Source organism: Vitis vinifera, chromosome 14, assembly GCF_030704535.1.
Source record: "Vitis vinifera cultivar Pinot Noir 40024 chromosome 14, ASM3070453v1".
Taxonomy (NCBI): domain Eukaryota; kingdom Viridiplantae; phylum Streptophyta; class Magnoliopsida; order Vitales; family Vitaceae; genus Vitis; species Vitis vinifera.
Genome location: NC_081818.1, coordinates 29,785,840 through 29,813,342, shown reverse-complemented (window position 1 = coordinate 29,813,342; position 27,503 = coordinate 29,785,840). Strand labels below are relative to the sequence as shown.

The 27,503-nt window shown below is 34.1% G+C and overlaps 3 protein-coding genes across 9 annotated transcripts; 1 reads left to right on the top strand and 2 right to left on the bottom strand.

Moving 5' to 3' along the window:
• Positions 1-1,031: 1,031 nt before the first annotated feature.
• Positions 1,032-1,643, bottom strand: LOC104881712 (E3 ubiquitin-protein ligase MPSR1). Its single transcript, XM_010662846.1, has 2 exons — positions 1,470-1,643; positions 1,032-1,409 (listed from the first exon to the last, which is right to left on the bottom strand). Exons 1-2 carry the CDS (start codon positions 1,641-1,643, stop codon positions 1,032-1,034), a joined length of 552 nt encoding a protein of 183 aa, XP_010661148.1.
• A 4,640-nt stretch (positions 1,644-6,283) lies between these two features.
• On the top strand, positions 6,284-14,443 carry LOC100264659 (defective in cullin neddylation protein AAR3). The gene is made up of 9 exons (XM_002283652.5): positions 6,284-6,759; positions 7,841-7,973; positions 8,783-8,834; positions 9,064-9,139; positions 9,266-9,348; positions 11,448-11,544; positions 12,007-12,052; positions 13,372-13,460; positions 13,879-14,443. Exons 1-9 carry the CDS (start codon positions 6,702-6,704, stop codon positions 14,217-14,219), a joined length of 975 nt encoding a protein of 324 aa, XP_002283688.1. The 5' UTR covers positions 6,284-6,701; the 3' UTR covers positions 14,220-14,443.
• Positions 14,444-15,235: 792 nt separating this feature from the next.
• On the bottom strand, positions 15,236-25,621 carry LOC100261002 (granule-bound starch synthase 2, chloroplastic/amyloplastic). 7 transcript variants are annotated; one of them, XM_010662771.3, is made up of 10 exons: positions 25,261-25,582; positions 24,678-25,139; positions 23,556-23,639; positions 20,964-21,516; positions 20,658-20,722; positions 19,863-19,940; positions 19,655-19,765; positions 18,379-18,423; positions 17,814-17,987; positions 15,236-16,590 (listed from the first exon to the last, which is right to left on the bottom strand). In XM_010662771.3, exons 2-10 carry the CDS (start codon positions 25,026-25,028, stop codon positions 15,634-15,636), a joined length of 2,418 nt encoding a protein of 805 aa, XP_010661073.1. In that variant the 5' UTR covers positions 25,029-25,139; positions 25,261-25,582; the 3' UTR covers positions 15,236-15,633. The 7 variants fall into 7 exon arrangements, with proteins under 7 accessions (XP_010661073.1, XP_010661074.1, XP_059598863.1 ...); XM_010662772.3 differs by having other exon boundaries at positions 24,678-25,131; XM_059742880.1 differs by having other exon boundaries at positions 23,556-23,675; positions 24,678-25,582.
• Positions 25,622-27,503: the final 1,882 nt, after the last annotated feature.

The window sequence follows — 27,503 nt, the reverse complement described above, 5'->3', positions numbered from 1 at the left end:
TATGAGTCATTTATTATCTCCATTGTGTCATAGATAGAATAAGTAAAATAGAGTGTCAATGTGAAATCACTAAGAACATATGGAGGCTTTTTATAGATCACTCATGAAGGAACGAGTCAAATTAAAGAATTTAAGATAAACATCTTTGTCCATAGTTATGAATTATTTATTATGAAAGATAATGACTCTACTATTAAGATGTTTAATTTCAAGGTTCAAGGATATAGTAAATAGTCTTCAAGTTTTAGGTTAGATTTACATTAAATTCAAGAGAAACCAAAGTCACAGTCATACAAGAAACCAAATATCTTATCAAACTCCCATTTGAAAAACTCTTTGTGTAATTCATAACTCATGAAATAATCATACATGAAAAGTTTCAAAAGGTTAAAGAAGAAAAACTTTCAAAATTAATAAAAAAAATCGTTATGCAACAATGAATCTTTACAAACTAAATACAAAGTAACAATCTAACGACATTTCCAGACCTATTAGAGAAAGTTAGTAAAAAAATTTACTAAATAAATTAAAAATAGCAATGATATAAAATAACAATCTTTTCAAATAAAATCCATGAAATAATCTAAAATTGCAATTCTTTTTTTCTAAAATTGCAATTCTTTTTTTGGAACCTTCAATCAAAATATGAACACCAAAGCTCGCTAATAAAATAAAATTCACTCTTAACCTTCAATCATATTGAATTTATTAAGTAAACTAAATATTTTGAAATTCTTTCATACCCTAGGTGACAAAGTAAGCACAAGATTCACTAATTAAGTTAAGTTAATCAATTAAAATAAAATTTTAGTAGCCCTTGAAAAATAATTCCTCTAGTCAAGCTTAAAGTCTAACCATACATCTTGTCAAACCTTACATGAGAAAGTGGGCAACCACACTAAAATTTTAGTGGTCTCTAAAAACTAAGTAAACTAACTAAATTAAAAACCTAACCGTATTTCCAAGCATTGCTTAAAATCATTCACCCAACTCAACTAAATGTTTGAGTCTTTCCATGCTAAATTAAAATTCTAATAATCAGTGAACCCGGGTTCGAAATCATTCACCCAACTCAACTCAACGATGCTCCCTCTGGCATCGTTCACTCCATCCGTACTCAGATTCGACAGCGAACCCGGGTTCCTCCCAAGATCTTCACGGCGGATGACCCTCAATAGAAAGCTCCTCCGACCGGTCACCCTATCCACCGGTATCATGCGCCGGAAAACTGGGCAGGACCCGTGAATTCCCAGCCATCTGAGGATGCAGTGGGAGTGAAATCGATGCCCGCAGGGCATCTCCCGAACCTCGCCACCCACCGGGACCAGCTCCAAACATATCACGCAGTCGGTGGCTTCGGAAAAGACCACCGTGGGCGTCGCGTTTATCACCTCCGCCGGTGCCACTCTCTGCCCGTTTCAGCTTTCGGCCCCCACCATCAGGGTCTCAGCCGCACCTGTCTCGAAGACCACAATGTTCCTGTTACCCGAGCTTATCAGGAAAACCCTGGACCGATTCTCCGGTCCCTCACCTCGAAGCGCAACTCCCTGAAACGGCATGACCATAGCGAAGGCATCGCTGTTTCTCCTCAGGTAATCCTCGAGGGACCAGTCTCCAGAATTCCCTTCACCTCTATATGCCATTGCTGAAAGCAACTGAGATCTGATGGTGAAGGAATGACGGAGTGAAGGAGTGAAAGGGTTGAAGTGTGAAGGGAGAAGAAAACGAGGGCAAATGTGAGAGAAAAGGAGAGAAAATGAGATAAAATGGAGTGTGTGTTGCACTGGTGCAGAAACTGAAGTGGGGTGAGGGCAGATATAAAAGGAGACAGGCACTTACCACGTAGTGCAATAATATCATCTTATTTTCTAGAAATCCTTATCACGTAGCGTAAAAGAGGCCTCATCACTACATGGATACACAAGAATTTGTGCATTAATTAATGGGTTTCTTTATTATTATTTTTTAAATTAAATTTCTGATTTATTGTAATTGTGATTTGAGGGCAAGTTATTAAATTTGTGTCTAATTGAAGAAGGGGTCTGAATTCATTGAGGTTTCATTTGAGTTATTTTAATAGGTTTTGCTATGTTTGGTTGGAAAAAGAAAAAATATGGATTCAAAGGTGGGTTGAATTGTATGTTTTTTTGGTTAATGAAAAGTTAAGAGCTGGTTTGGCCTTGTGATTTAAAAAAAGTTTTTTTGTTTGTAATAACATAAAACTATTTAAAAAAAAAATCAACATAATTTTTAAAGCACAAGTAAAAGTTATTTTCATTGGTTTTTTCTTTTTCTTTTTTTAAAAAAAAAAAGAAAAATAAAACAGAGACCTCTTGGTTATGTTTCCCGAAACTTGTTTTTAATAACATTTTTATATTCTTTAATTTAAAAATAGCTTTTAAAAACAAGTTTAAAGAAATATAGTCAAATGAGCCATAAGAATTTCCCATTATTCTTTGAGAAAACAAAGGTTATGCTTAGTTAAGAAAAACACCCAAAAAGGGGGGTGAATTGGGTGTTTAAAAAACTTTTCAATCACAACAAATTTAAACAAATTATAAGCAAAGTAAAGAGATAGAGTTTAGAGAAATCAAACTCAGGTTTATAGTGGTTCGTCACTTTCTTGCCTACGTCCACTCTCCTCAACCTCCTAACCGAGTGAGGGTTCCACTAACTTGAAGTTTCAACTAAGCTTCCAATCTTCTTACACTTGGATTCCAACTCCAATGGGCTCTTACACAACCTTTTCAAGATTCAACCCTCTTGAAGGCTTTAACACTCGGATTGTTACAAGATATAATCACTCAACCTAGCTTAAAGATGGTTCAAATACAAGACAATGCTAGGATGACAAATAAGAGTGTACTAAAGGATATGCAAGTGGTGATTTAATGCACTTAAGAAAGAAATGAGAGCTTTTTGATCAAGAACAGGTAGGTAGGTTTTGAATGCAATTGTTCTCTTGTCAATAAATGAAGTGGAGCTATCAATTTATAGGTTTCTAAGCTCAGGAGTCAAAATCAGCAAAAGGCAACCTCGTCGGGTCGAGTTAGAGGTCGACCGGTTCACTAGCCGTTGGAGCATTTAATGCATGACAGGTTACCGTTGCCTCAACCGAACCTCGACTAGTCCTCGACCGGTAAAAGAATCACCTCGACCGGAAAGAGAAGGCTACTGGGAGAGAGAGAAAGTTTTTAACCTTCCTCGACCGGTCGACCGGTTGGCCATAGCCTTGACCGGTTGATCCTTTTTTGCCCCGAAAAACCTATTTTTTTATTTCTTTCTTTTCTAACACTTAGACAAGGTCTTTAGGTAAATTATCAATCCAATTTTGAAACATTTTGCCTAAGGTAAATTAGTTAAAAACTAGGGTTTTAATGAAGTCGACGTTTTAAAGAATAAACCGAGTTTTCTAAGATGCATGAAAACGTATGAAAATCCTAAGTGCACTCATGCATTCATCTTATATTAGTTTCCTATGATCTCAAGTCTTCCGAGCGTCTCGATCTTGTATCCATTTGGTCATTTGATGAATTTTCAAGTTTATACCTGAAATTCTTAAACATTAAACCAATTACTTACTTAACCATGGTCTGTTATCATCAAAAGCCGATTAGGAGAACCCTTGGGCTAACATTCTTTATATCTCTATTTATGTTGTATAGTTTTTACAAGTTCATCTCTATTTCATGATTTTTTCATCTAGAATATTTATAAAAATATTTTTAATAATATTCTTTATTGTATAAAAAAAAATCTAATATTATAATAATAAATCAATTTTAAAAATATTTTATATAATATTCTTTACAATAATGAATGTATACTTATAATTTGAAACACTTTCCTCTAATAGGTATCATTATTTATTTAATTGTAAAGACTTTTACATGTAATTAAGATTTGGGTAAGCGAGGAGTCAATAATTTTCTCCATTTTGATAGCAAAATAAGTTCTAATTGGGTGAACATTTCCTTTTGATACCATCATTTTGGTCATAGTTTGACGAACCAGGAGTTCCATTAGGCCCATTTTGGTTAAGGTGGGTTTGGGTCTTTAGTTTAAACCAAAGTACAGAGTCTTGGCCCAGCCCAATCTCTCTCTCTCTCTCTCTCTCTCTCTCTCTCTCTCTATATATATATATATATATATTAAATCCTCCTCTTCTATTTTTTTTATACTATTAAATTAGGGAAATGGTCCATATAATTCAGGCTTAATTTTTAGTCAAATTTAACTAACTGTAAAATTATAGTCACAAGGCCAAACTACTGGGCCAATTTGGCCCATTTTATGTATTTTGGGCTGATTATATAAGAAGTCAATGAAACCTGTTAAATGACTTTGGGAATGACTAAAATGTATAAATATTTCTAATTTTATAAAATATTACATATAATTATCTATATATTAAATATATGAATATATTTAATTTAATAATAATTACACATTATTATATTTATATTAAAAATAATCTGACAATATAATAATAAACTTATCAAAATCATCTTTGTTACGAGATTTTTTCACCCTACTAGGAACTCAAGAAAATTTCAAATCTATTTCTCCAAATTTATGAAAACTTCTTAAAATTAGTTTTTGAAAACATTTTTTTAAAATAATTTTTAATTATTAAAAAATTTAAATATGAAAAAGCCTACTTTATGAATAATACCAAAAATATCCAAAACACCTATAATTTTACTATACAAAATCATCATAATTTAATAATGAATTCTTAAAAAATTGTTTTCAATTAAAAGTGATGAAACATGATTTAAAAAAATTATTTTTAAAAACAATTTCCAAACAAAGTTTCAGGTTATGTTTGTTCCATTCTCAAGTGCTTGAATTTATGAAATCTCCCTTTTGCAGGGACCTATCATCGACATACCATTGAGTCATTTTTATTATTAATATAATGACACCGAACTTTTATTGTAGCTTGTATTGTTGAATTCATTGTTTTATTTTTTATACCAACAATTAAGAATTGTTTTCCCTACTTTGTTGCATAAAAAACTAAATATTAAGAAAAAAAATTAAAAGAAAATAGTTTTTTATGTTTGATTTTACTATAAAAAAAGGGAAAGAAAATCATAAACTAAAAACATTTTTTAAAATAATCGTCAAACGCACTTGTTGTTGTAAGAGTTTAAAGTATATTTCATACTTAAAAATAAACCAACAAAATTCAAATTATTCTTTTGACCCCATTTTAACTAAAGAACAAAAAATTTTAATGTGCAAATTATCTTAAAAAAAGGATAAAAAATGCTATAAAACTAAAAAGTAAATATACAACTAGAGAATTTAAATTTAGAAGGCAAATAACCATGGTTTTTAAAACTGGACCAGATCGGTCGGTGTGACCGGTTCGATCGTCGGTCGATTAGGGTTCCGGTTTGATCCGACCCAATTGGACTGAAAAGTAATCAAACTGAAATCGGATCGTTTGAACCAATGGTCCAACTGACCAACCGGTCGATTCCCTTCGGATCAGCAGCTCATTTTCCTTCTCTTTCCCCATGTGGTTGGTATCTCCACTGTCGCCTAGAGCATCATCCCACCGGCATCACCCCACGACACTGGGAACCCCACCCCCCAAAACACTACAAATCCCACCATCCCATCGGCAACACCCCCTAGCACTAGGAGCCCCGCCCCACATTCCCCCACTGTGCTCTGAAAAGCCCTCCCATTTCGCCCTAAAAAAGTTGCAAATCTCGTCGTCCCATCAACAGCGCCCCCCAGCGCTGGAACCCCCCTCCCTGAGCCACGCTATAAAGCCCCGTCAACCCCTACCCCCGACGGCGCATTGGAAAGCTCCCCCCTCCCCATGGCAAAGAGCCCTCCCATAAAGAAATATGAAACTTCCCATTCTTGAGCTAAAACATTGTGATGATTGACCTGCATGCATCCTTTCCCTTTGGGCTCTTAATGGGAAGTTGGGCCTTTCCACTTTTTTGTTTCATAATTTCTTTCATGGGCTTCCTCTTGACTTCTCTTAACTTGTTTATGTTGATGATGTGTGTCTGATAAGTTTAATATTTAATTTTTTTATTTTTGTTCTATTTATTGTACATTGAAATTTTAATTTATTGAAATTATTAAAAATATTGGGTTGATTGACATCTACAAGTAAAAAATTTTGTGAAAAAACTTAATAAACATAATAAATACTGTCAAAATTTAGATATAATTTATTATTTTTATTTATTAATTTTTTAAAATTTTAATAATATATAAAATATATATTTATGACGTTACCGGTTTGATCGTCAGTTCGATCCGGTTCGATGACCAGTGCGGTTATGAAAACATTGCAAATAACAATAATGAAAAAAAAAAAAAAAAAAATTTATGAAGAGAGATCTCATGATCTCATATGTGGAGCTCAGTGTGTATATATAAATACATATGTGAGAGTCATTACCGATAAGTTATGAGCCAAAAAAACCGAAAACTTGGCCGGACCGACATATAGATCCGATTCGCTCCGATATTTCGCTAGAAACAGTGGCAACTCCTCATCTCTCCCTTTCTAGTTCTCTATCCTGCTGCGTGTGATATACACACAGACGAGAAAGCATCTGCCTCTGTTTCTGTGTTTTCGAGCTCCGTCTAGGGTTTCACCGTCGCCCAAATTCTCTCTCTTATATCTCTTCTCGAAACCCTAGCTCCCCCGATTGCGTCCTCTCATGGATTCCTCCGGTTCTCGCGGCTTCGATGTCTTTGAAATTTACAGAAGCTACTGCGGTAACCTTTCTTTCTTTTTATTTCTTTTTTATTTTTATTTTTTTGTGCTTCGAATTTTCTTGCTTTTTTAATAATTTTTTTGATGTGTGGGTGGGGTTTCCGTGATTTTCTCGATGAGTGTTTCTTTGAGGATCTCCAGTTCTTGGTTAGTTTGTGGTGTTTGTTTGATCGATTTGGATGGTGATTTTTGAATTTCGGTGTGTGGAGGAGTGGGATTTTTATTTATTTATTTATTTTGGGTGTGTTTTGATGTGTGGAGAAGAGGTTTTAGGGAAACTATTAAGACTTTTTTTTTTCTTTTTTCTTTTTGCATTTGATGATTTGGGCATTTTTGGTTGCTGATAGAACTGAAAAGAGGAGAGGAAGAAAACGGAAGCAACTTGGAGCGCCTTTGCTTTTTCTTTACATGTTCTTTCTCTTTTTGGTTGTTGCATGAAGTGAAAAACTCATTTTTATTGCGTTTCGTAGATTGTATGGTTCAGGGCATCAGCCATGGAATTCAGTGAATCAGTTCTCGAATTTCATCAAAGATTTGGAAGGGGATGGATTGTAGTTCAATTTTGGTGGTTAAGTTTGATTTTTCTGTTTCCCTTTTCTTTTCATTTTTAGCAGCTATTTGCAGTGTTAGGACTAAGGTTTATATGAGACTGCAAGACACATGGATGGTATCGACTTTTGATTCTATCTGCCAAGGTTTTGTAATATCCCGGTTACTCAAATGCAGGGGACCCTTTTGTTACTCCTAAAAAAAAAAAATTTAAATCCTCAGTTGATTTAGAGAGCACTAGTTAGAATCTTCAAGCTCAATCATGCTTCAATAACTTTTCTCCCCCACCACACCCTGCGCAGCCGCACCCACCCCCAACCCCACTTTATAAATGTTTTTATTTATTTATGCTCACATGTATATGACTATTCTGTTTTTTGGTTTGAATACTGGATTCTATTTGGTGAGAAGATGCATTGACCTTATTAAGTTACTTAGCTTGTCCATGAAATCAAGATTTTCCTTAAAGACATTGTTTGATTTGTGATTAGACCAATGGAGAAAGATGATTTGATTATGAACTCTTTCTTTCAGACATTATATCAGGAAATGCATACATATGTGTGGAGGAAGGCTGCCAAGGGGATGAGGAGTTGCAAAGGGCTAAGTTCTTAAGGGAGGGATTGGCTCAACTTTTAAAATTGGTGGAATCAAGGGTTTATACAGGGTATCGTCTCTTTGAGCCATATATGCGACATCTTGAAATTTTGAAGTACAACTAAGGCAGGAGGAGGCTAATTGAGCCCAAACCTGATGTTTTTACAATGTGCATGTAGCTTAATTTGGTGACATGAGTTAAAAGTTGGTTTTAGGAGCTATGCAGTTGATGTGAGTTTATATCCGTAGTCATATAATAGATAAAAGTCTAGATTAATATGACCCTGTTTGATAATTGTTTTTGAAAATAGTTATGAAAAATAGTTTTTGAAAATTATTTTTTAATGTTTTGTAGAACAAAAGTCTGTTTAACAACTTGGAATATTTTTAACCTGTTTTTAATATTTTTAAATATATTTTAAAAATAATTTTATATTTGTTGCTTTATTTTTAATTATTCTACATGTTTGTATAATTATTTTTTAAAACAATCCTAAAAAAACAAGTGAAAACAACTAAAAGATGTTATTTGAAAATACCTTGTTATCTGTTCTTAAGAATAGAAAACAAAAAATAATTTTTTGGTTATCAAACATGTTTTTCATTTTTTTTTTCTTTCCGGAGAACAAAAAACTGTTCTAAAAACAGTTGCTAAAGACCCTATCATTCTGCAAATTTTATGTGGAAAGAGTGGGATCTCTAGTTACTTGGGGACCTAGGTTGGTTGAGAGAAAAGGCTGGAGTTTGAAAGGCTGCCTTGCATCTTAGCTGTTTTTCTGAATCTCAATTCTTTTGTTATTGAGCTAGAAGTTGGTTGCATTGTTGAACATCTTTTCTGTTATTCCCAGATATATGAAAATATGGTATTTTCTATGGCAGGGTTTCAATTTTCGATGAACTTCTAAGGCTCATGTTACGCCTAGACTTGACGGTGAGATAAATTTTATTTTGAAGATTCACATTCAGTATTTTCTCTCATTTTTATTTTGTGTTTGAATGAGCATTGTCACTGTTAATTGAAGTGTATCCACTTTTACTTGCAGTTGCTTTGTTGATTGTATCCTCTTATTTTTGTGATCAGCATATTAGAGATTCTATGTTAGCTGTTTTTTCTCAAGCATTCTTTCTAATCTTGTATGCTTTTGTTTTCTTTTTTGTAGGTGGACTTCTCTGAATTCTCACGCTTCTATGATTTCGTCTTCTTTATGTGCCGTGAAAATAGTCAAAAGAACATCAGTAAGTAATCTTATCAAACCAATGTAGACATCAAATTGAAATCTCTCTCTTTCAATACAGGCATAGAGCATGTGCTTAGCATGCTTACACACACAGGTTAACATTTCCTTTTTAAATTATTGTCAGCTGTAAGCAGGGCCATTACTGCCTGGAGAATAGCTTTAGCAGGAAGGTTTCGACTGCTTAATCAGTGGTGTGACTTTGTTGAGGTACTACTGTTCATGCTTTATCTTGTAAAAGTGGGTGATGCTGTATATCAGTTTAAATATATGTAGCTCTTGTTTCTGTTAAAGATGATTAAAACCAAGAAATCTAAATTTTATTTTTCAAACAGTTCTTGCAGAGTTTCATTAGGGAAGCGATTTCTTGCTCTTATTCTTTTCCTACCAATCACTGATCCATCATTGTAGGGTCTTAGTTATACAATAACAAACTTGTAACTCTGCTTGGTTCTTCTTGTATACATTGTTATAATTTTGGATGATATCTTAATAATTTTGATTTATGTATGAGTGAGATAACTAAAATAGAAGCTTTTGCATGACATAACAATTCAGTACTAAAATAGAAGCTCTTGTAGATTATTCCTTCTGTATCATTAACAAGAGCCTGCATCTTCTTTTATAGATCTCATTCCTGACAGGAGAATAACATTCTCAGGATGAAAGATTTTCAGCGTCAGGAGTCTTGTGCCTGGTCTTGACAAATATCATAATCAAAGAAGTGCTTGAAGATATTATTTTATTCTTTGGGTTCTTTTTTAATCAAGAATGGAGACATTTTTTTTCTGTTGTTCTGATAACCAATGGATGTGTGGAGGATTTTAAGAATCTGATGAATCATGGGTGGCATTGAGTTTAGGTTATAGGAGAGCTGGTAAGATTGTAGATTGGACCTTCCACTATAGGTCTGGATCTTCCTATGCTATAGGTTGTGCAAGAAGGTTTTGGTTTTCTGTGAAGGTAGATTTATGATTTTGTCTCTTTTTGCAGTTCTTGTCAAGCAAGAAACTAAAGTCAGTTTCAAGAAACTAGGGCCTTTTATGCAGGCAATCTCCTCACTTGTGTTGTTTGTGTTAGTAGTGGACATCCTTAGTAGAATGCTTTGTTGATTGGTTGAGTTCCAAGTAAGGAGAGGAAGCTTGTTTTTTGTTCGATTGGTTGAGCTCCAAGTGAGGAGAGGAAGCTTGTTTTTTGTTCTCTCTTTTGTTGGATAGCCTATTGACACATTGTATACATTGTGTGTACTTCGGTGTGCCATTTCTAAGGCACTGTTAATATATTCTCTTTTATTGCCTATCAAAAAAGTAAAAATAAAAATAAAAATAAAGAAAAAGAAAAATCCTTTGTAGAATGCTTCGAAAGGCTCAAAGTTAGGGATTAGATGTAGTGCTTTCGGTCTGAAGGAGCTATCTCTTTGTGGACAATTGTTCTATGGCCAAGCATATGATCAGATTGATACTTTTATTTTCTTCCTTTTATTTGAAGTGTTTTCAAATTAAAAAATCAATCTTGCAGAGTTGATTCTGGTAATTGTTGATGTCAGCAGTTCAGTCTTGGCTCTTTTAATGAGTCCTGAGTTGTGCAACGTACAGGAATGGAAAGAACCTGGATTTTTCAGGTAAACTCACCCAGCTTGAATCCACCTGGCTCTGCATGGGGTGGGATGGGGTAACTATAAGTGAATAGGGGTTGTGATATGAATTATGGTGTAAACCATACTTGGTTTAATTAGGAGTTAGGATTTGGGTCTCCTTAGCACAAACCCTATGACACAAGGCCTTTGACCAGGCTTGTTCAGGTAAACCCACCCAGCTTGAATCCACCCGACTCTTCATGGGCCGGGATGGGCCAAGTATAAATGGGTAGGAATTGTGATATGATTTCTGATGTAAACCATATTGGATTCAATTATGAGCTAGGATTTGGAGTCTCCTTGGTACAAACCCCAAGGACACAAGGCCTTCTTCAAAATTGATATATGAACTTTTGGTCACATTTTTTATTTAATTTTTTTAATTTTTATTTGTTCCTCTAATGGGGTCTCCTTGTTGTAACCATACTTTTGTAACATACAGAAGCAATGCACTGTTTGGTTCCTTAATCATCTAGATAGTGACTCATATGGCATGCCATTCTTTATGTCAATTTGGAAAGTTCTATGAGTTTGATCTATCATTGTTTCTTTTGTTGAGCCTATAAATTTGATGTTTGAATGGGAAGGGTTTAGCCTCTAAGTTCTCGTATTGTATTCCTCTATTTTATTCTTTTAATTTATTTAAGGCAACTAATCATTGGATTCTTCTTAGAAAAATCAGCGACATAATATCTCTGAAGATACTTGGCGGCAAGTTCTAGCCTTCAGCCGTTGTGTACATGAAAACCTTGAAGGGTATGATCCAGAAGGTATTAATTTCTCCAAATATGTGTTGTTACTTCCATCACAAGCATGTAGTTGCGATGAATATTTAATCTTCCATAGTATACATTTTATTGTATTTATCCTAGTCATTGAGTTTGGCATGGATAATTTTGTTTTATTATCAAATGCGTAATCACATTGTCATGGTATTTGTTGTTCAGTTATTGATGTTTGATTTTTTCTGTGGGGATCACTTGGATTAGTGGGTATTAGGAATAAGATATTATCAATGAGCAAAAATTGTAAAAATGAAAGCAAACATTATAAAGTTTTGAAACTCACTCTGTGTTTTAACAGCCTTCTGGGGACTTAACCAACAGGCTAGTTGACCCCTTCAGGTTCATGATAGGAAGAGGCTGCCTGGATAAAAATTTTGGCATCTTTCAGATGTAACATGCAAGTCTTAGCTGTCTCTCTAATGCTTGTTAATTTTGATTCTATTGCAGGTGCTTGGCCTGTTTTAATTGATGATTTTGTTGAGCACATGTACAGGTTTGATTTGCTTCCCTGGAATTACTTTTCATGGAATCTTCTAGATATTTCTTTATCATCGTTATTAATAATATTATTACTTTTCATCTGAAACTTTTTATCAGCCGTTTCAGTTGAAATTCAATCAGAAATTCTCTTCAAATTGGAATTGTTCAACTAGTTGGCACTGACATTGGTAAAAAAGGATGATGGTACTTGGGTATGTTGTATCTACAGTTGTATGATGAACCAGAATCTATAATAATTGTTTATTTGTGAGAGGGCTTGTTGAATGTTATTCATGAAATTGCCTTGAAGATAATTGAATGTGTCTTCTTGCCAAACTTGATAGGGGATTTTGATCTTGAAGGCTATAGGTGTATTGAATTTTGTTGGAAAAAATATGTATACTAGTTGTCCTCATGTTGTCTGGTGTTTCTCAGCACATCCCTCATCTTTCCCTTGTGGGATGGGCTGTATGAAGAGAAAGCATTAAATAGGCAGAGGTACCAAACATCTGAAATACAATCTTAATTGTTATCAATCTGTCTCCATTCTGGTGGTTAAAAAGTTCTAGAATATGGTTCGTAAAACAGATAAGATGTTCGCAAAAAAATTTAAAATTAAATTTCTTTCTGTTAAAGAACCTGGAATTATTAGAATTCCTTTCTTAGTGGTTTAACATGAGTCACCACATTTTCTTTTGACTACAATGATTTTGAAGTCATGATTGGATTCTGAAACAGGACTGCCTTTTGAGCATGCATGAACTTCCTTGTTTTGAAGATCATCAAGGGTTCAGAGTATAGATTATTAAAAAACATGGAGTGGCTTGATGTGATTTGTAGAGTTGGGAGGCGCATAAGAGTAGTGAAGGGTCTGAATTCCTAATTCCTGGTGTTTGCCCATCTCCTAGGAGAAATGAAGTTTGGCCCCCTTCTCTATTTTTATTTTATTTCTGCAGGAATGCTGGGAGGTTGGAGTGCATGGAAAAAGAGAAAGTGCATAGGTTTTCATGTAGGGGTTGTTTTTAAGAGTTGATTGGAATGGGAATTGTATTTCCATTGAACATAACCTGACATCAGATTATTGCCTTTAAAAAAAAAAGAAAAAGAAAAATCCTGATTAGATTAGAAGATATCCCCTCATCAGAAGGGTGTGTTAGTTTGAACTCACTGGGTCTCTTAGGGAAGTGTAAACTGTGTGCCTTCCCCCCCCCCCCCCCCCCCATTTTTTTTCTGGCTATGCTATCAGAAAAAGAGCAAATTTTTCATTCCAGATCTATCATTTGCTATGACATTGACATTTCACATTGAACATATCTATCATCTTCCTTGCAGGATTGCTGGATCCGATGACAATGCCAAGTTCTTCTGTAATTGTGGTGATTCAGAAGGCCAGTCATGTGAATATGATGACTCCCTCCCTGGTATGTCAATCGCTTAGGAACACTGGTTCCTTATATTTTTCAAAACTTTTACATTATGTTTGGCTCCTGGAAAATTTGAGGGAAAGTAAATAGAATGGAAAAGTGGGAGGAAAGAAAAAGTGAAGATAAAAAAATAAATTTAAAGTTAAAAAATTATTTTTGTATGTTATTTTAAACTCATTTAACTTATTTTAACCCCTTGATATAAAGATTAAGTAATTTGAAAATATATAAATTTTTAATTAATCTTGATTATATTTAAAATTTTTGGTTTTTTCCATAAGACAATTAAATATGAGAAAATAATTTTTCTTATCATTTTTTTTTCCTTCGTACTTTTTGGAACCAAACATAACCTTAATGAATTCAAATCATGTGAAACAGTCTGACCTCTGATAGTTTGGTTGTTCGATTGCAGGATTGAAATTCTACCCTGGCTTGAAGAGAAAGTTGCACGAGGACTCTCAAAGACATGAACTGGTGTTGTCAGATACCCGCTTCCGTGACTCCATAGACTTGAATGACAAGTTGAATTCTAAGAGAAGCAAGCAAAGCCTCATCGCCGGCAGATCTGTGTACTCGGAGCATCCACCAGGAGCTGCTACTGATGACTGCATGGAAATAGTAAAACATAGCCCATTGAGTTCCTCCAAGTCTCCATGTGCAGTTGAAGGTTGTCTGTCAAAGGGCTTTGCAGGGCTCTTCTCAACTCCATCCTGCCTGCACTTCGACCGAGAAAGGAGAGTATCCTACATATAGAGCTCCCACCATCATAAATACAAACATGGCAAGGTATCCCATTGTGAGTTTGGTATGATTTGATATATTTGCATGCCTTTGCTTGGGTTTTCAATTTCATATTCCCCCATTTTCTTATGGTTGTCCAGCAGGTTGTATTGGTTTCATAGTTGCAATTGATAAGGTCAATAAAAGAATAATCCGATTTCTTTGTTTTCCTTCAGTTTAATCAAAGTGTTTTTGAACATGATTTGTCAATGAGTTTGGTTGTGGTCCCTTGTGGAGGCCATAGAAAATAAGAATCTGTTTGGCAACGATTTCATTGTTGGTTTTGGTGACAGTTTTTAAAATTAGCTTTTAATTATTTTTACTTTAAATATGAAAAACGCCTTCTCATTACCCCTGAAGCAGTAACGAGTTTGATCTCGGTAATGGAAGCCACGGAAAATAAGAATAATTTTCAAAATTCCGGTTTTGAGAATAGTTTTAATGAATAAAAATCTGTTTAAAAACTCCAAAATTGAAAAACACTCCCTCAAATTTTCATATTTTTAATTATTTTTCGGAATACTAAAGAAAAATGCAGAAAATCACTCTTGAATTCTCAAAAAGCCGTTTTTATCACATAATTTACCGGAGTCTCCAAGCAAGCCCTAATATTTCCTACTCGTGTTTTATGCCATGTTTGCCTAAACCAGAAATGGATTTAGCTCGAATGGGTGAAGCCGCTATCAAATGACGATGGTATTGTTGAGTTATAATTCGAGAAACACTTACCATTTGAGAATGGTTGAACTCTAAATGTTACGAAGACTTGTTCAATTGTAGTACCATGTTATGCTGTGCTCTGTTTGGTTGGTGAGAGAACACAGGAAACAAGAACCAGAATATTAGACACAATAATATTTTTTACCCAAGACAAAAAAACACAGCAATGATTTGTTTGGTTGCCGTGGAAATGGGCCAAACAATTTCGATTTTGTTTGTAATCCCTTGTATACACGAGACAAAGACATGCATCATGAAGAAGTGATAAATGGAGCAAATGAATTCAAATACATGCTTAAATCCTATTCACAAAATGATTATTGTTTATTCACAGCAACTCAGAAGTCAAAACCACTAAGTAGAGACACATATTCTGGCTTTAGGGACTAAAAGTTCAGCCCTTGCATTCCACCTCTGGACTTAAGGATTAATTCAACTAGAGAAATGAGACATAACAGAAGTCAAAACTGATTATATCTCATCCCAACTAATCCAAAAAAGCAAGAGTGAAGAAATACCGACTGCTGAGAAAACAACTGCGAAGCTTCTTTCCCCTAATGAACAGGGGCATTGGCATGTCTCTAGTATGGATGAACCCCAATGCAACAGCCTGTTCAGGAAGTGTTTGCAGAAGTTGAGATATTATACACACCAAGGGTCAAAAGACTCACCACTGGTACTTGGCAGCAACAAGGACTTCCTCATAATTCTGTGCAGCATGGTCCCAGCTGAGGTCTTGCATCATCCCTCGTCTCTGGAGACCTTCCCAGCTCTGTTTGTACTGTCGGTAAGTCAGCAAGCAATTCCCCAGCGCATGTATCAATCTGTTTGCCTCAGCCCTGTCAAATGTCCAACCTAATCCTGATTCATTATACGGATCGAAAGGCTGCACAGTGTCTCTCAGCCCGCCAACAGCATGAACAACTGGGATGGTTCCATAGTTCATAGCATATAGTTGGTTCAGTCCACAAGGCTCAAATCTAGATGGCATAAGCAAAATGTCTGCACCAGCAGTTATTCGGTGAGCCATCTTGACAGAAAAACCAACCCATCCCCTGATTTTGTCATGGTGTTGGCTCTCAAACTGCCTCAGCATCTGTTCCAGGTCATTTCTCCCTGTGCCCAACATGACCAGCTGCACGTCCTGACCCACCATCCAAGGAACTGCCTCAGCTATGAGATCAACACCTTTCTGATGGTCCAACCTACCAATGAACCCGATTAATGGGACATCCTCACGGATGGGCAAACCAAGCTCCTTCTGTAATGCTGCCTTGCACTGGGGCTTCCCAGTGTGAAGTGTCTCGAGGGAGTAGTTAACATAACCATCAGATTCTAAGTAAATGTCCAACTCGGGGTTCCAGTCTTTCACATCAATCCCATTCACAATACCCCTCAGTTTCCAGTCATTCTCATTTATGATCTGATGCAAGCCCCAACCACCTTCTGAAGTTTTCAGCTCCCAAGCATATCCATGACTGACAGTAACCACACGATCTGCTGTCTTTAGCCCAGCTGCGAAGATGTTAAAGTGCTCACCTCCAACAGGGTCGTACAATTTGAAAAGGTCCAAGTAGTGCTCAGGAAGACCTGTATAGGAGAAATCTTCCACTGGTCCACGTCCCTGGATATTTTTGCATGTGTTGAATATAATTCAGAACACCTCCATTTTAATTACAGAGAAGAGCTGGATACTAGACAATGATAGTTAAATTGTAAGATGACCAAACTATTTATTTTTTCTTCTTGATAGGTAAATTTTTTTCCCCATTGGGACTTGAACATGGAACCTCCCACAAACCCTCCCCATCCCTTTACCACTTGAGTTAGGCCTCAAGGGTGTATGATGACCAAACTATATAACATCATAGTTTGTAATACTTGGTATTTTGAACTTAGGATGCTTGATAATTAACAAGTGTATCTCAAGTTCACAGTCAACTTGAGAACCACAACAATTTAATCAACATTCTACCTCAAGGTTTTTTGCATCTAAATGTAACGTAAGGTCAAGTGGAATGACTGAATTCCAATAGGACAAATGGATGGCAAAACTAGCTCTCAATTTATAACTGAAAAACAGGTTGAAGCATAACATCCATTTCAACAGATTTCCACAGTAAATCAAGATATTTGAGCATTTACCTATTTATTTAAACTACCTATTCTTTGATGGTTTTGGAAATAAAATGTAGCAGCATGATTAAGCCAAACAATGATTATTCTTGTGTTGATCACTCATGAGATTAACTTGCTATCTAGCATCCAGAAAAGATTTCAACAAAAAGCATCAAGATCATATCATCTCCTTATTGACAAATGAGGAGTCCATTTTTGGCTTTGAAACTCATCAGTTAAGGAAATATCCATGGATGATAAAATGGGGAAAAAAACCTACTAAAAATTTAAAATTGTGAGCAAAAATGGGATGAGGTATATGGAAGAATATCATTTATGACTAGGCATCTTCACTCCATGTTCATGCAATTTAGATATACACCTGTTTCCCCACTCATGAAACTAAAAATTGAACTGTGGAATATTAGAAAATATGGAGAATAGAACCAGTATTTTCCTACAAAAAATAATGTGTGTGCCCACAAACCAATATAAATAGGAACTGACACACACCCACTTGATATAGACTTAAGCATTGCAACTTGACTTATATTTTCACTCATCAAGGTAGAAATGAACTACAGGGTATCATTAAAAACTATGTTTGATTTCCTCATTTAGGTTTTCAACTTGGCAAAATATATAAAATGATTCTAAACCAGACAAAACAGCTTATTGGTGCAAACTTCAGGCATTAAATTAAGTAATAGCAAGACTTAGAGAGCATACCTGATGGGCTATGTTATGAATTACAAGAGCTGATCTTGTATATTGCATTAAACCATTGTCCCGATAATATGCCTTCAAATATACTGGCAACAATGCAGTATGCCAATCATTGGCAATGAAAACTAGATTCCCATCTCCATAGCAGACACCACCACATGGGACATGCCAAGGAACCTAAAAATTCACCAGCTTCTCAACTTTATACACCATTTGAAATGAATTTCAATGAACCTATCTGTTGCTACTGTTACCAAAACTTAAACAAGTCAAAAAACAACATTTTCATTGCCATATTTCAAATCATTTTTTGTGGCATAAATTCCTTAATTATATTTAAAATTATTTTTTCTAATATTTACTTTTGTTAGTTTGATATACATTTTTTCTAGTCCATATCTAGTACCTTTATTTTAACTGCATGGTTCTGCTTATGTGAAAGTACTATGAACTACTCTGGGATATATTACTAATTTTAAGAAACCGGTTTTACTGTGATGGACAGACTAAATGGACAATCAGTCAATTTCTTGAACCATTCTTCTTAAGGCCTTGTCAGAAATCATACCTCAATAGCTGCCTTGCAAAATAAAACCATGCGCTTTAAAATGTCCTGCATCAGTCAAAAGATACATAAAACTGAGAGTGCTTACAACTAGTAATACAAGAAATGCTATCCTACTAAAATGGTAATTTACGTAACACTTATTAACATCAAAGGTCTCTGTTTCCTATAAATGGAACCCAACCAGTGCAGGCATACAAGAACTCATAAACAAATAGATGCTTGTAGATATCTTATATCACCCTTTAAGATGTTTAAAATAACCAACAAACAATTGTAAGAGCTTGAAAACTAGGTAGCACATGGTTACAACCATTATAGGTAAGATATTTAAGTCGAGAATTCTTTAGTGATCAAGTGTCAAATGATGGATTTGCAAGGGTTTATCATTATCGTAAATTCTATTTACTAAATTAACTTTAATTTTAAAAAAAGAACCATCTTACATTATGATGATTAAATCTCCAAAAAAACTTATTTAAACTTACATAGTAAAACATGGGATAGAGAACATTAAAAATGCAAGAATAAAAATTGATGACTGACGAGCCATTATGTAATTGTCTCTAATTTTAACTTAAGAAGTGCCTGTATTTCAGAAAATAAAATTAAGAGTGTTTGCATTTTATTAAGAAAAATTCTGAAGTGAATAATATTGCAAAAATCAATGACTCTAGATTTAACAATTTTATATTTCATTTCATGGATATTCAAGCATGCTCAAACTTTAACAACAACAATAATAATAATAATAGAAACTTCTCACCAAAATGAATTCTAACTCATGATACATTGTCAATTATGAAGAAAGGATTGAAAACCTACTTAAAATTCATCAAATACCTCTTACTATTGGTGCTTTTCAGTTTTTCATTATTTAACATTCTTATATGTGATGACACGAAATTCAAATGAAGTTGTACAAGTAAACAGAGGTAGCTAAATTGAAATTTTCCTTTTGAAAAGACAAAGCTGCAATTCATTTACATTCTGATCGATTTATCAAAGATGAAGTTGGAATTGATTAGTTTTCTAAAGAGATGAAGTTGTAACCAGCTCGTTCTTTTGACTTGATGAAGATTTGTTAATGAGAATATTAACATTATGGACACTTTGTACATGACTCAAACGCTAAAATAGGTGGAATGGCAATGGAACAACCATTCTCAATACTTGATTCCATAATCAATGTGGCCTAACATTAATCATCCATCAGACCTATTATGATTGTTCCTCTTGAAAACTAACTGAAGCTGAAACCATGGGAAAAATATCTTACCATTCGGTTTCCTCCATATATATTCTTTTCAATATGGCGAAACATGTGACTATCGATAAAAACAAAATCCACACCATCGATATAGGCCTGGAAGTAAGTTACTTCCATGTCCTGCAAAGTTTGACATTGTTAAAGACTTGCAAAGTAACATAATCATAGGGTTCAAGTAGGAAATAAAAATAGCTAAGATGATGCTACTGCTGGATACCTGCCCATCCACTTTATACTTCTTCCGAACTCCAGTTTCTTGGGCCTCAGCATAATTACCATATCGAGGTGCCACAACCTATCATTAGCAAGAACAGAAAAAAATAATAATAATAAGCAAAGGATGAAGATACAAAAGCCTTCTTAACTAAACCAAGAAACTCATGGGTTTTTCATGGCCATGGGTATGCAAATTACAAAGTCAAATATACCTAAAAGACTAAAATATTTAAATGCAAGTGATTTAAAGGCCTTAAATCTCTAAATTCTCATCATGGGGAGATGATAAAGAGGAACTGATGAGATGCAAAGAATTTTCTGTTTAGGAACAGATTTCAAGAAGAAAAAACTACTGCTTTTAGAAATGAAGACAGATCTGCTAAACCTAGAGCAGTCCAGGTCAGTCCCCCAGCAGAAAGTATAAGAATTTGGATATTATCTAGGTTAGAGCATTGCATTTGTAATACGATGATCATCGGTTCGATTCCGATAGCTGGCTTTTCTCTATTTGTTTGATTATTGATAATGTCTCTTTAAAAATCAAAGAATAAAGATTATTTTCCTTTCTCCAAAACTGATCTATTATGTCATAGGAACTTACAACCATGAATCAAAATAGGAGTTAGATCTCTGCAGAACAAATCAAGAACAATACAAAAGGGTCTGGATATTGAGACAATTCATCTTAGCTGAATGGAGCTGCTTTGTAGAACAGGGAAATTTAGGGACAAGTTTTCTGGTTCATTATTAATGCTCCCATGTTTAGTTCACTGTATGAAAAAAGGAAAAAAATTACCATGACTCTATGCCCACGCCGAGCCAAAGCCTTAGGCAAAGCCCCAGCGACATCTCCAAGCCCACCTATGAGAATTCACCATAATCAGTCTTTTGATCAGATATAAATGTGTGTGCAGGTGTATGTCTGTTTTTCGTTCTTCCTCTTCTATTTTTTCCTCTCTTTCAGCCAAGCCCATTATTGAATTATGTGACTTTGTGACCCTAAAGCCTCATAGTTAACATTTGGCCTGGAGGAATTACTGCCACATATATAAAAAGATCTTTCCTAGAAATGGTATCCAAACTCATGATTCATGGTAAACACCTGTTTTAGACCAAGGAGCACATTCAGCAGCTACCAATATTATATTCATGACATTGGTCCCTGCCAAAGGAGGGGGCTTAACATCTTCACCCATAGAAACAGCTGCCTCATTATTCACCTCCTCTGAACTCAATTCTCTAAAATCTTCTTGCTTTTCCTCTTTTGGACTGGCTGTTTCCACGGATTTTGAAAGAAATGATGGAAGAGGATCAGACCAAACTGTCTTTGGACTAGTGTCTTTCAACTGTTTGGGGGCCTCTAAATCCAAGGAAGGATTTTCAAGAGACAAGTCTTTTCCCAGTTCCTTCTCGCCTTCCCCAAAACCTCTACTAGTAGCTGAAGACAGGGCTGCTGGCACCTTATCTGCATTTGAATGAACATAGTTTCCAGAAAGAATGCCGCCATTATAGTCTTCATCGCCACCACTGTCACCAGTTGAGGTCAGATCCATATTTGGAAAAGAGCTGTCTCTGCCTTTATAAGAAACTTCATTGTCTTCTGGGTTAATTATACTACTTTTTATAGATGAAACCAGTTTCCTTCTTTCAGCAATCTGGATAGGAAGAATAAGTCGAACAAGAACATTCAGTTTCAACTATTTATGAAAAAAGGCTCATCCAATGATGATAAGATAGACTGTGAAATTATAAGATTCAATTACCTAATACGGTAATACCATATAGAGACACATTATTCAAATGAAGCAGATTTGAATTCTATAGTAGACGATCACAAGTTTATGTAATCTATTATAATAATAAACATATCAAACTTTCACCACAAATTTCCTATGAGGCTAATCATACTGGTGTAGCTTGTAACAACTCTTGGCAATCCCTAATGACCTTTCTATGGCCACTTTCAATAATGAAACCACTTTAAAGGGGTAAAAAGAAGAGAAAAGTCACTTTGTAAAATATAATTCCAAAAACCAGGTATTTGCACTATTTCATAATTAGCCCCTTTATTGGCCCGGAAATACTGAAATTAAGGCAGGTATTAAATGAAACTGGAAATCTAACACTAAAAATGTGTTAGTAAATAATGGCATTAAAGACTTCAAGCTCCTGAAAAGAAAAAAATCGCCATTAGGCTAATGAATGAGGAAAAATTTGTCATTTTGACTTGACAATAAAAAAAATTACAAATAGGAAGTGGATTCAATATTCAATAATAAGTAATTGGGCTCCTTAATTTTTAGCTCAATCCTGTGAAAATGGAAATTTTAGTGATTGCCATAACAAGTTATCACATTCGATCTCCAGCACTCAATGGACTCTTTAATTTTCAGCTCAATCCTGTGAAATGGAAATCTTAGTGGTTGCCGCAATATGTTATACATTAATGAATGGGAATTTTCAATAGTTAGCAGTCAATTGTGTATCATACATTCCCAAATAAACCTAAACATACTATATCAAATATAAGATACTAGAATCCTAATAATTTTTTTTGATAGGCAAATAGTTAATTTATTAAAAGCGCCTAAAAGGAGGCACCCCAAAATACACACGAAGTATACAAAAGATGCCTACCCTAGGCAAGAATAAGATATACATAGCAACCTTCTCCTTGATGCTCAACCAAAACCAGAACCCTAATAATGATAACGAAGAAAAGTTAAAGCTCATTTTTACCATAATGATTAAACTCAACCCCTTTATCAATAAATATTAGTACAATACAATAAATGAAGATATACTCTCCATGGTCTCTCCTCTTTCTCTTGAATGCCATCTCTTCCAGTATCAGTGATTGGATCTACAGAATCTCTACAAAAGGTAAAATACAACTTAAGGCTCTTCTTTGTATACTGCTAATGTGCCATTTTAGTGTGACTTCATGATCCACAATTGTTCATGCTTTATGGCAAAGAACATTGGGCAGTTCCATTGAAGGAACCTAGCTGACATGAGGATGTTGGGATGCACAAAGAAGAAAAGTGAAAAAAGAATAGAATAAATGAATGCGTTTTTTAGAAGCTAGGGGACAACGGTAACCAAGTGGAAGATTAGAGAAGTGCACTACAATGGTTTGGTCGTACACAACAATGATCAGTTGCTCACCAGGGTCACCAATGAAAACCCTCTAGGTATAAGGTACAACTGATAGATATTGGGCCATGAGTAAATGGGAGTTGGGGTGGTAAGACCAACAACAAAAAGGGATCTACAAAAACTGAGGAGATAGCTTGCCAATACATCTTGCATTTCAGTGAGCTATGGCCCACTTAAGAGACTTTTGGCAATACTTACAAATGAGATGGTCTCTTTCTCAACAAAGTTCTTTTTTCCTTTGAGCACCAATCCATCTTATTAAGTTACAGCAGTGCATATAGGAAAATATACTGGTAATTTTTTTTCCTAAACTTCTTAATTCCCCCCCTCCCCCTTCTTTTAAAAGTCAGGCTGGCTGTGCATATATATTTGCCTTCTGAAAGTTGGTCCGTGTTTGTCAGTTCTGGTAAACTGTATTAACATACCAGTAAGGACTTTATTGTTTGCAAACCTAGTTCCCTTTTAAGATTAAATTGTACATATACATGCCTACAATACAAATGTACACATAGTTCTTTTTCAAAAAAGAACTTACTGATATATTAAAAGTAACACTAACAGAAGCAGCCCCAACATCAAAATCTTGCTCCACTCCAACTTTTGGATCCTCATGTCCATTCTACAAACAACCAAAAGCATGGCTCCATCAATCCACCTATAATGCCAGAATATTTTGCATTATTTAAAGTTTATTGGTATGAATAATATGCAACGCGGATCAGTTTTTAAATCATAGAAACACAAAAGGGATGTAGTTAACTGTTAAATTGATGGTAGGGATAGTTTCTTCCGTTCTTTTTCTAATTAAATTCATTCTGTACATTAAAAAGAGTTACAAAATTATATACAAATGTAATTTTGGAAATTTAGTGTGGATACTAAGGTGGAGACTGAAGTGGGTCCTCACACAAAAATATAGACTATATATGGTATATGTAGGTTCTAATAAGAGGGTATTCATTGCAAGGAACTACAGCTTAACTCTTTATTGGCATACTTATTTTTCCAAGCCAAAAAAAAAAAAGAAAGGCAATGCTCCATGCCATATGTTACTTTGTTCAGGGTTTTTTCCACGAAGAATAGCATTTTCTCCCATGCTTCCAATTATGCTCTAACCTTCTGAGACAATGGCCATGACATTAAATTTTACCTTAGAATCAAGAAAACCAACATTTCATCAAAGATAGCATAAAATTAAAAATCCCATTTCAAGCATCTAATGGTACCTAAAAAGATGGACATCTTAAGTAAGATGTTGTAAATGAGGTTATTTAGCTACGTCATACTCAATCTGAGTAGCCTATAAGGCCACAGGTAAGAGGAAGCATTATAGAACACTTTCAACAGAAAGTTCCAGTTCCATGTCACTTGTTGAAGCAAGAACTAATTGACGAGCAACGAATTAGCATCCAATAATTCCCTTTTATAAGTCAATCCATTTTTCTCTATAGAGTGCAGACATTCAAGATATTCATACCTAAAAACTTAACAATTATAACAAATTGGAAGCAGAGCTCTACTTTTAGGTATTGGTTTCATAAAGAATCAACCCAAAAATCCCCATAATATAAAACACAAAGAAACGCAAAACCCAGAACCGGAATTCCAATCCAGACAAGTACTAACCACTCTAAACAAGAACAATGAAGAAAATTACCTGTTGAAGCAGGTCCCTTTGCATAGCAAGAACCTTCTTGCTCTTCTCAATTGTGGCGTCAAAAGCATCTTCTAACCTGTCACCATCCTCTCCTTCCACAGAGCCCTCACCCCTCGCTCTCACACCCCTACTCCCCAAAACCTGCCTTCTGCTGCATAAAGAAAACCTCACACAATCTTCCCTCGAATACCCAAATATCGAATCCTTCGAAATAGCACAACCCGGAGACATTCTCAGCCTATACACCGGGAAAGAAAACCTGGGTCGACGATCCCTTCCACTCCAAATCGATGCAGCCCTCTCTGTCACAAAACTCACACACCCCACTGAGGCCATTGACGTGTTCGACATTTGCCTCTCCGAACAAAAATAAAGGAAAATCACAGAATCCAACCAACTGACACGAATTCACTGGGAAATGAAGCAGCAAGCCCAGAAGTTAGGAGCTTCGAAACTGCAAAACTAAGGAACAACAAAACGGCATGGGACCCAGAAACGGGGAAGTCATGGAGAAATTTATGAGTTTGAGATTGGATGAGAATATGCAAACATGGACAAAACTTGGGGAAGATTTGGATGATACCAGATATCATTCACCACAAAATTTGGGGAGACGGTTCACAAAGCTCAACGTGTTGCTCCACACAGTACACTTGTGGGCCTTGCCTACGAGATTCAAGAATTAGGCTCCGCCATAAACTTTTTTCCACATTTTTTTCCTCCTTTTTCTTCTTCTTTTTTGTGAACATTGCACGTGTAAGATATAGAATAATTTTTTTTAATAGTTATCCGATCTCCGATCTCCCAAGTTGATGAACTGGGAAAAGTATTTTTATTTTTATAAATGTTAGGAATCCGAGGAGTTCAGAGATGGATGTTTAAGCTCAGGGGTGGTTAAACCTCCTGCGTTATGTTGGAAAGGTTGGGGATGGTTAAATCTTGAAATAATGTGAAAAGATTTAGGGTGTGGTAAGTTTTAAGACACTGTTTTGGAAACATTTTGTTTTTTTAAAGTAGTCCGATGTGTTTTAAAATTAAAGAATTAATGAAATTCTTATGATATATTATCTTTTAAGAATTATGATTTTAACGTTAATTTTTAGTTTTTATAAAACTTTAATAATTATTTTTAAAAGTAAAATTTTATTTGAGAATTCAAATATGGAAAAGAGTCTTCTCTTTTCAAAATATTTTTCATATATATATTTTATTATTATTCAAAATATTCAATAAAAAATAATGAAAAATACCTAAAATTGGTTTTAAAAAATAATATATTTTCAAAATAAATATTTAAAAACCTTTTTTTTTGTCAAAAGTTAGAAAAAAACTTGTTTTTTAAATTAGAAAATTATTTTCTATTTAAAAAAAATTTAAAAAATCAAATAGGCTATTGCCCTTCTTATGGTGGATAGATTCAAGTTGGATTGGGATGTGAGGGGACAAAGATTGATGGACAATGAAAGAAATTGAGAGAAAAACAAAAAGATAAATTTTAATATTCAAAGTGGTCTCTTTCAAGAGGAAATCATTTTATGTAATTATTTTGGTTTTTAGTATGGATTATTAGGATTGATAGGAATGCAGCTGTCACGGCTATAGTAATATATAAGAATATGAATAAAAATATAATAGGCATGGTGATGAATAGTAGGATTTAATTTTATATTAATAAATAAATTTTTTATGTCATCATTATTTTAAAAATATAATTTAAATGTATTCATTGCCTTCTATCCTAATATTTAAAACATGAATTTAGTGATTAAAAATGTATTTGACAATGATTTTAAAAAATATTTTTAATATTTAAATAATAAAATATTTTTTAAAATACTATCAAACTGTTTTAATATTATATTTATAAGTATTTTTACTATTTTTATTAAAAGTAGCATTTTAAGATAATCACTTATCTAACGTTTTTTCAAAAAAATATTATAAGCGATTTTTCAGTACTAAAAATAATGTTTTATAATTTAAAAAATGTTTTTTTAATTTTTTGAGATACCTAATTTTTATTTTTATTTTTTTAAAGGCTTTTTACGCTAATTTATTTTAATATTTGATATATTAAAAATCCATTTACTATCTCTTTAGTGAGGGTTTAGTCACGTGGATGAAAGACACATCATGGACAATTTCTAATGTCCTAGATTTGTGCACCTTTTGGGTTCCCTAGATTGAGTCATTCCAATCTATGAAGACTTAGGTTTCAACTGAAAAAAGGATTAAAAAATTATTCACATTTTAAGTTATTTCATACATCACATTTTCCATGTTTTAAATTATAGTCTTAATATTTATCACATTTTTCATACATTTTTAAATTCACTTATCTCCCTATGTTTGATAGTGCTTTTAAAAAAGATTTTTACCATAAAAAACTTTTTTGAAGAATATTTAAGTATTTGATAAAATTTAATTTTTTTTTATAATTCTTGAAGAATAACACGATAGATGATTATCCAAATAAACTATTTCAATTAAAAATACTTTGAATATAAATATTTTTAAATACATTTTAAAAGTTTGATTAATGATGTTTTCAAATAGCAGTTCTAATATTAATTTTTTTTTAAAGAAAATCATATTTAGCAAAACTTAAAAGTACTTTTAAAAAGTTGAAAAGTCACTTATAATATTTTTTTAAAGAAGAATATAATAGATATTTCTTTAAAAACACTTTAAAAAAATATTTTCATTAAAAATATTTGAAATAAAAATACTATCGCAAACACTTTAAAATTCATGGTGTTGTGTCCTTCAAACAATCGACCTTGTTTACCGGGGTACATCTTCTAAAGCTGTCGAAATTAAATGATA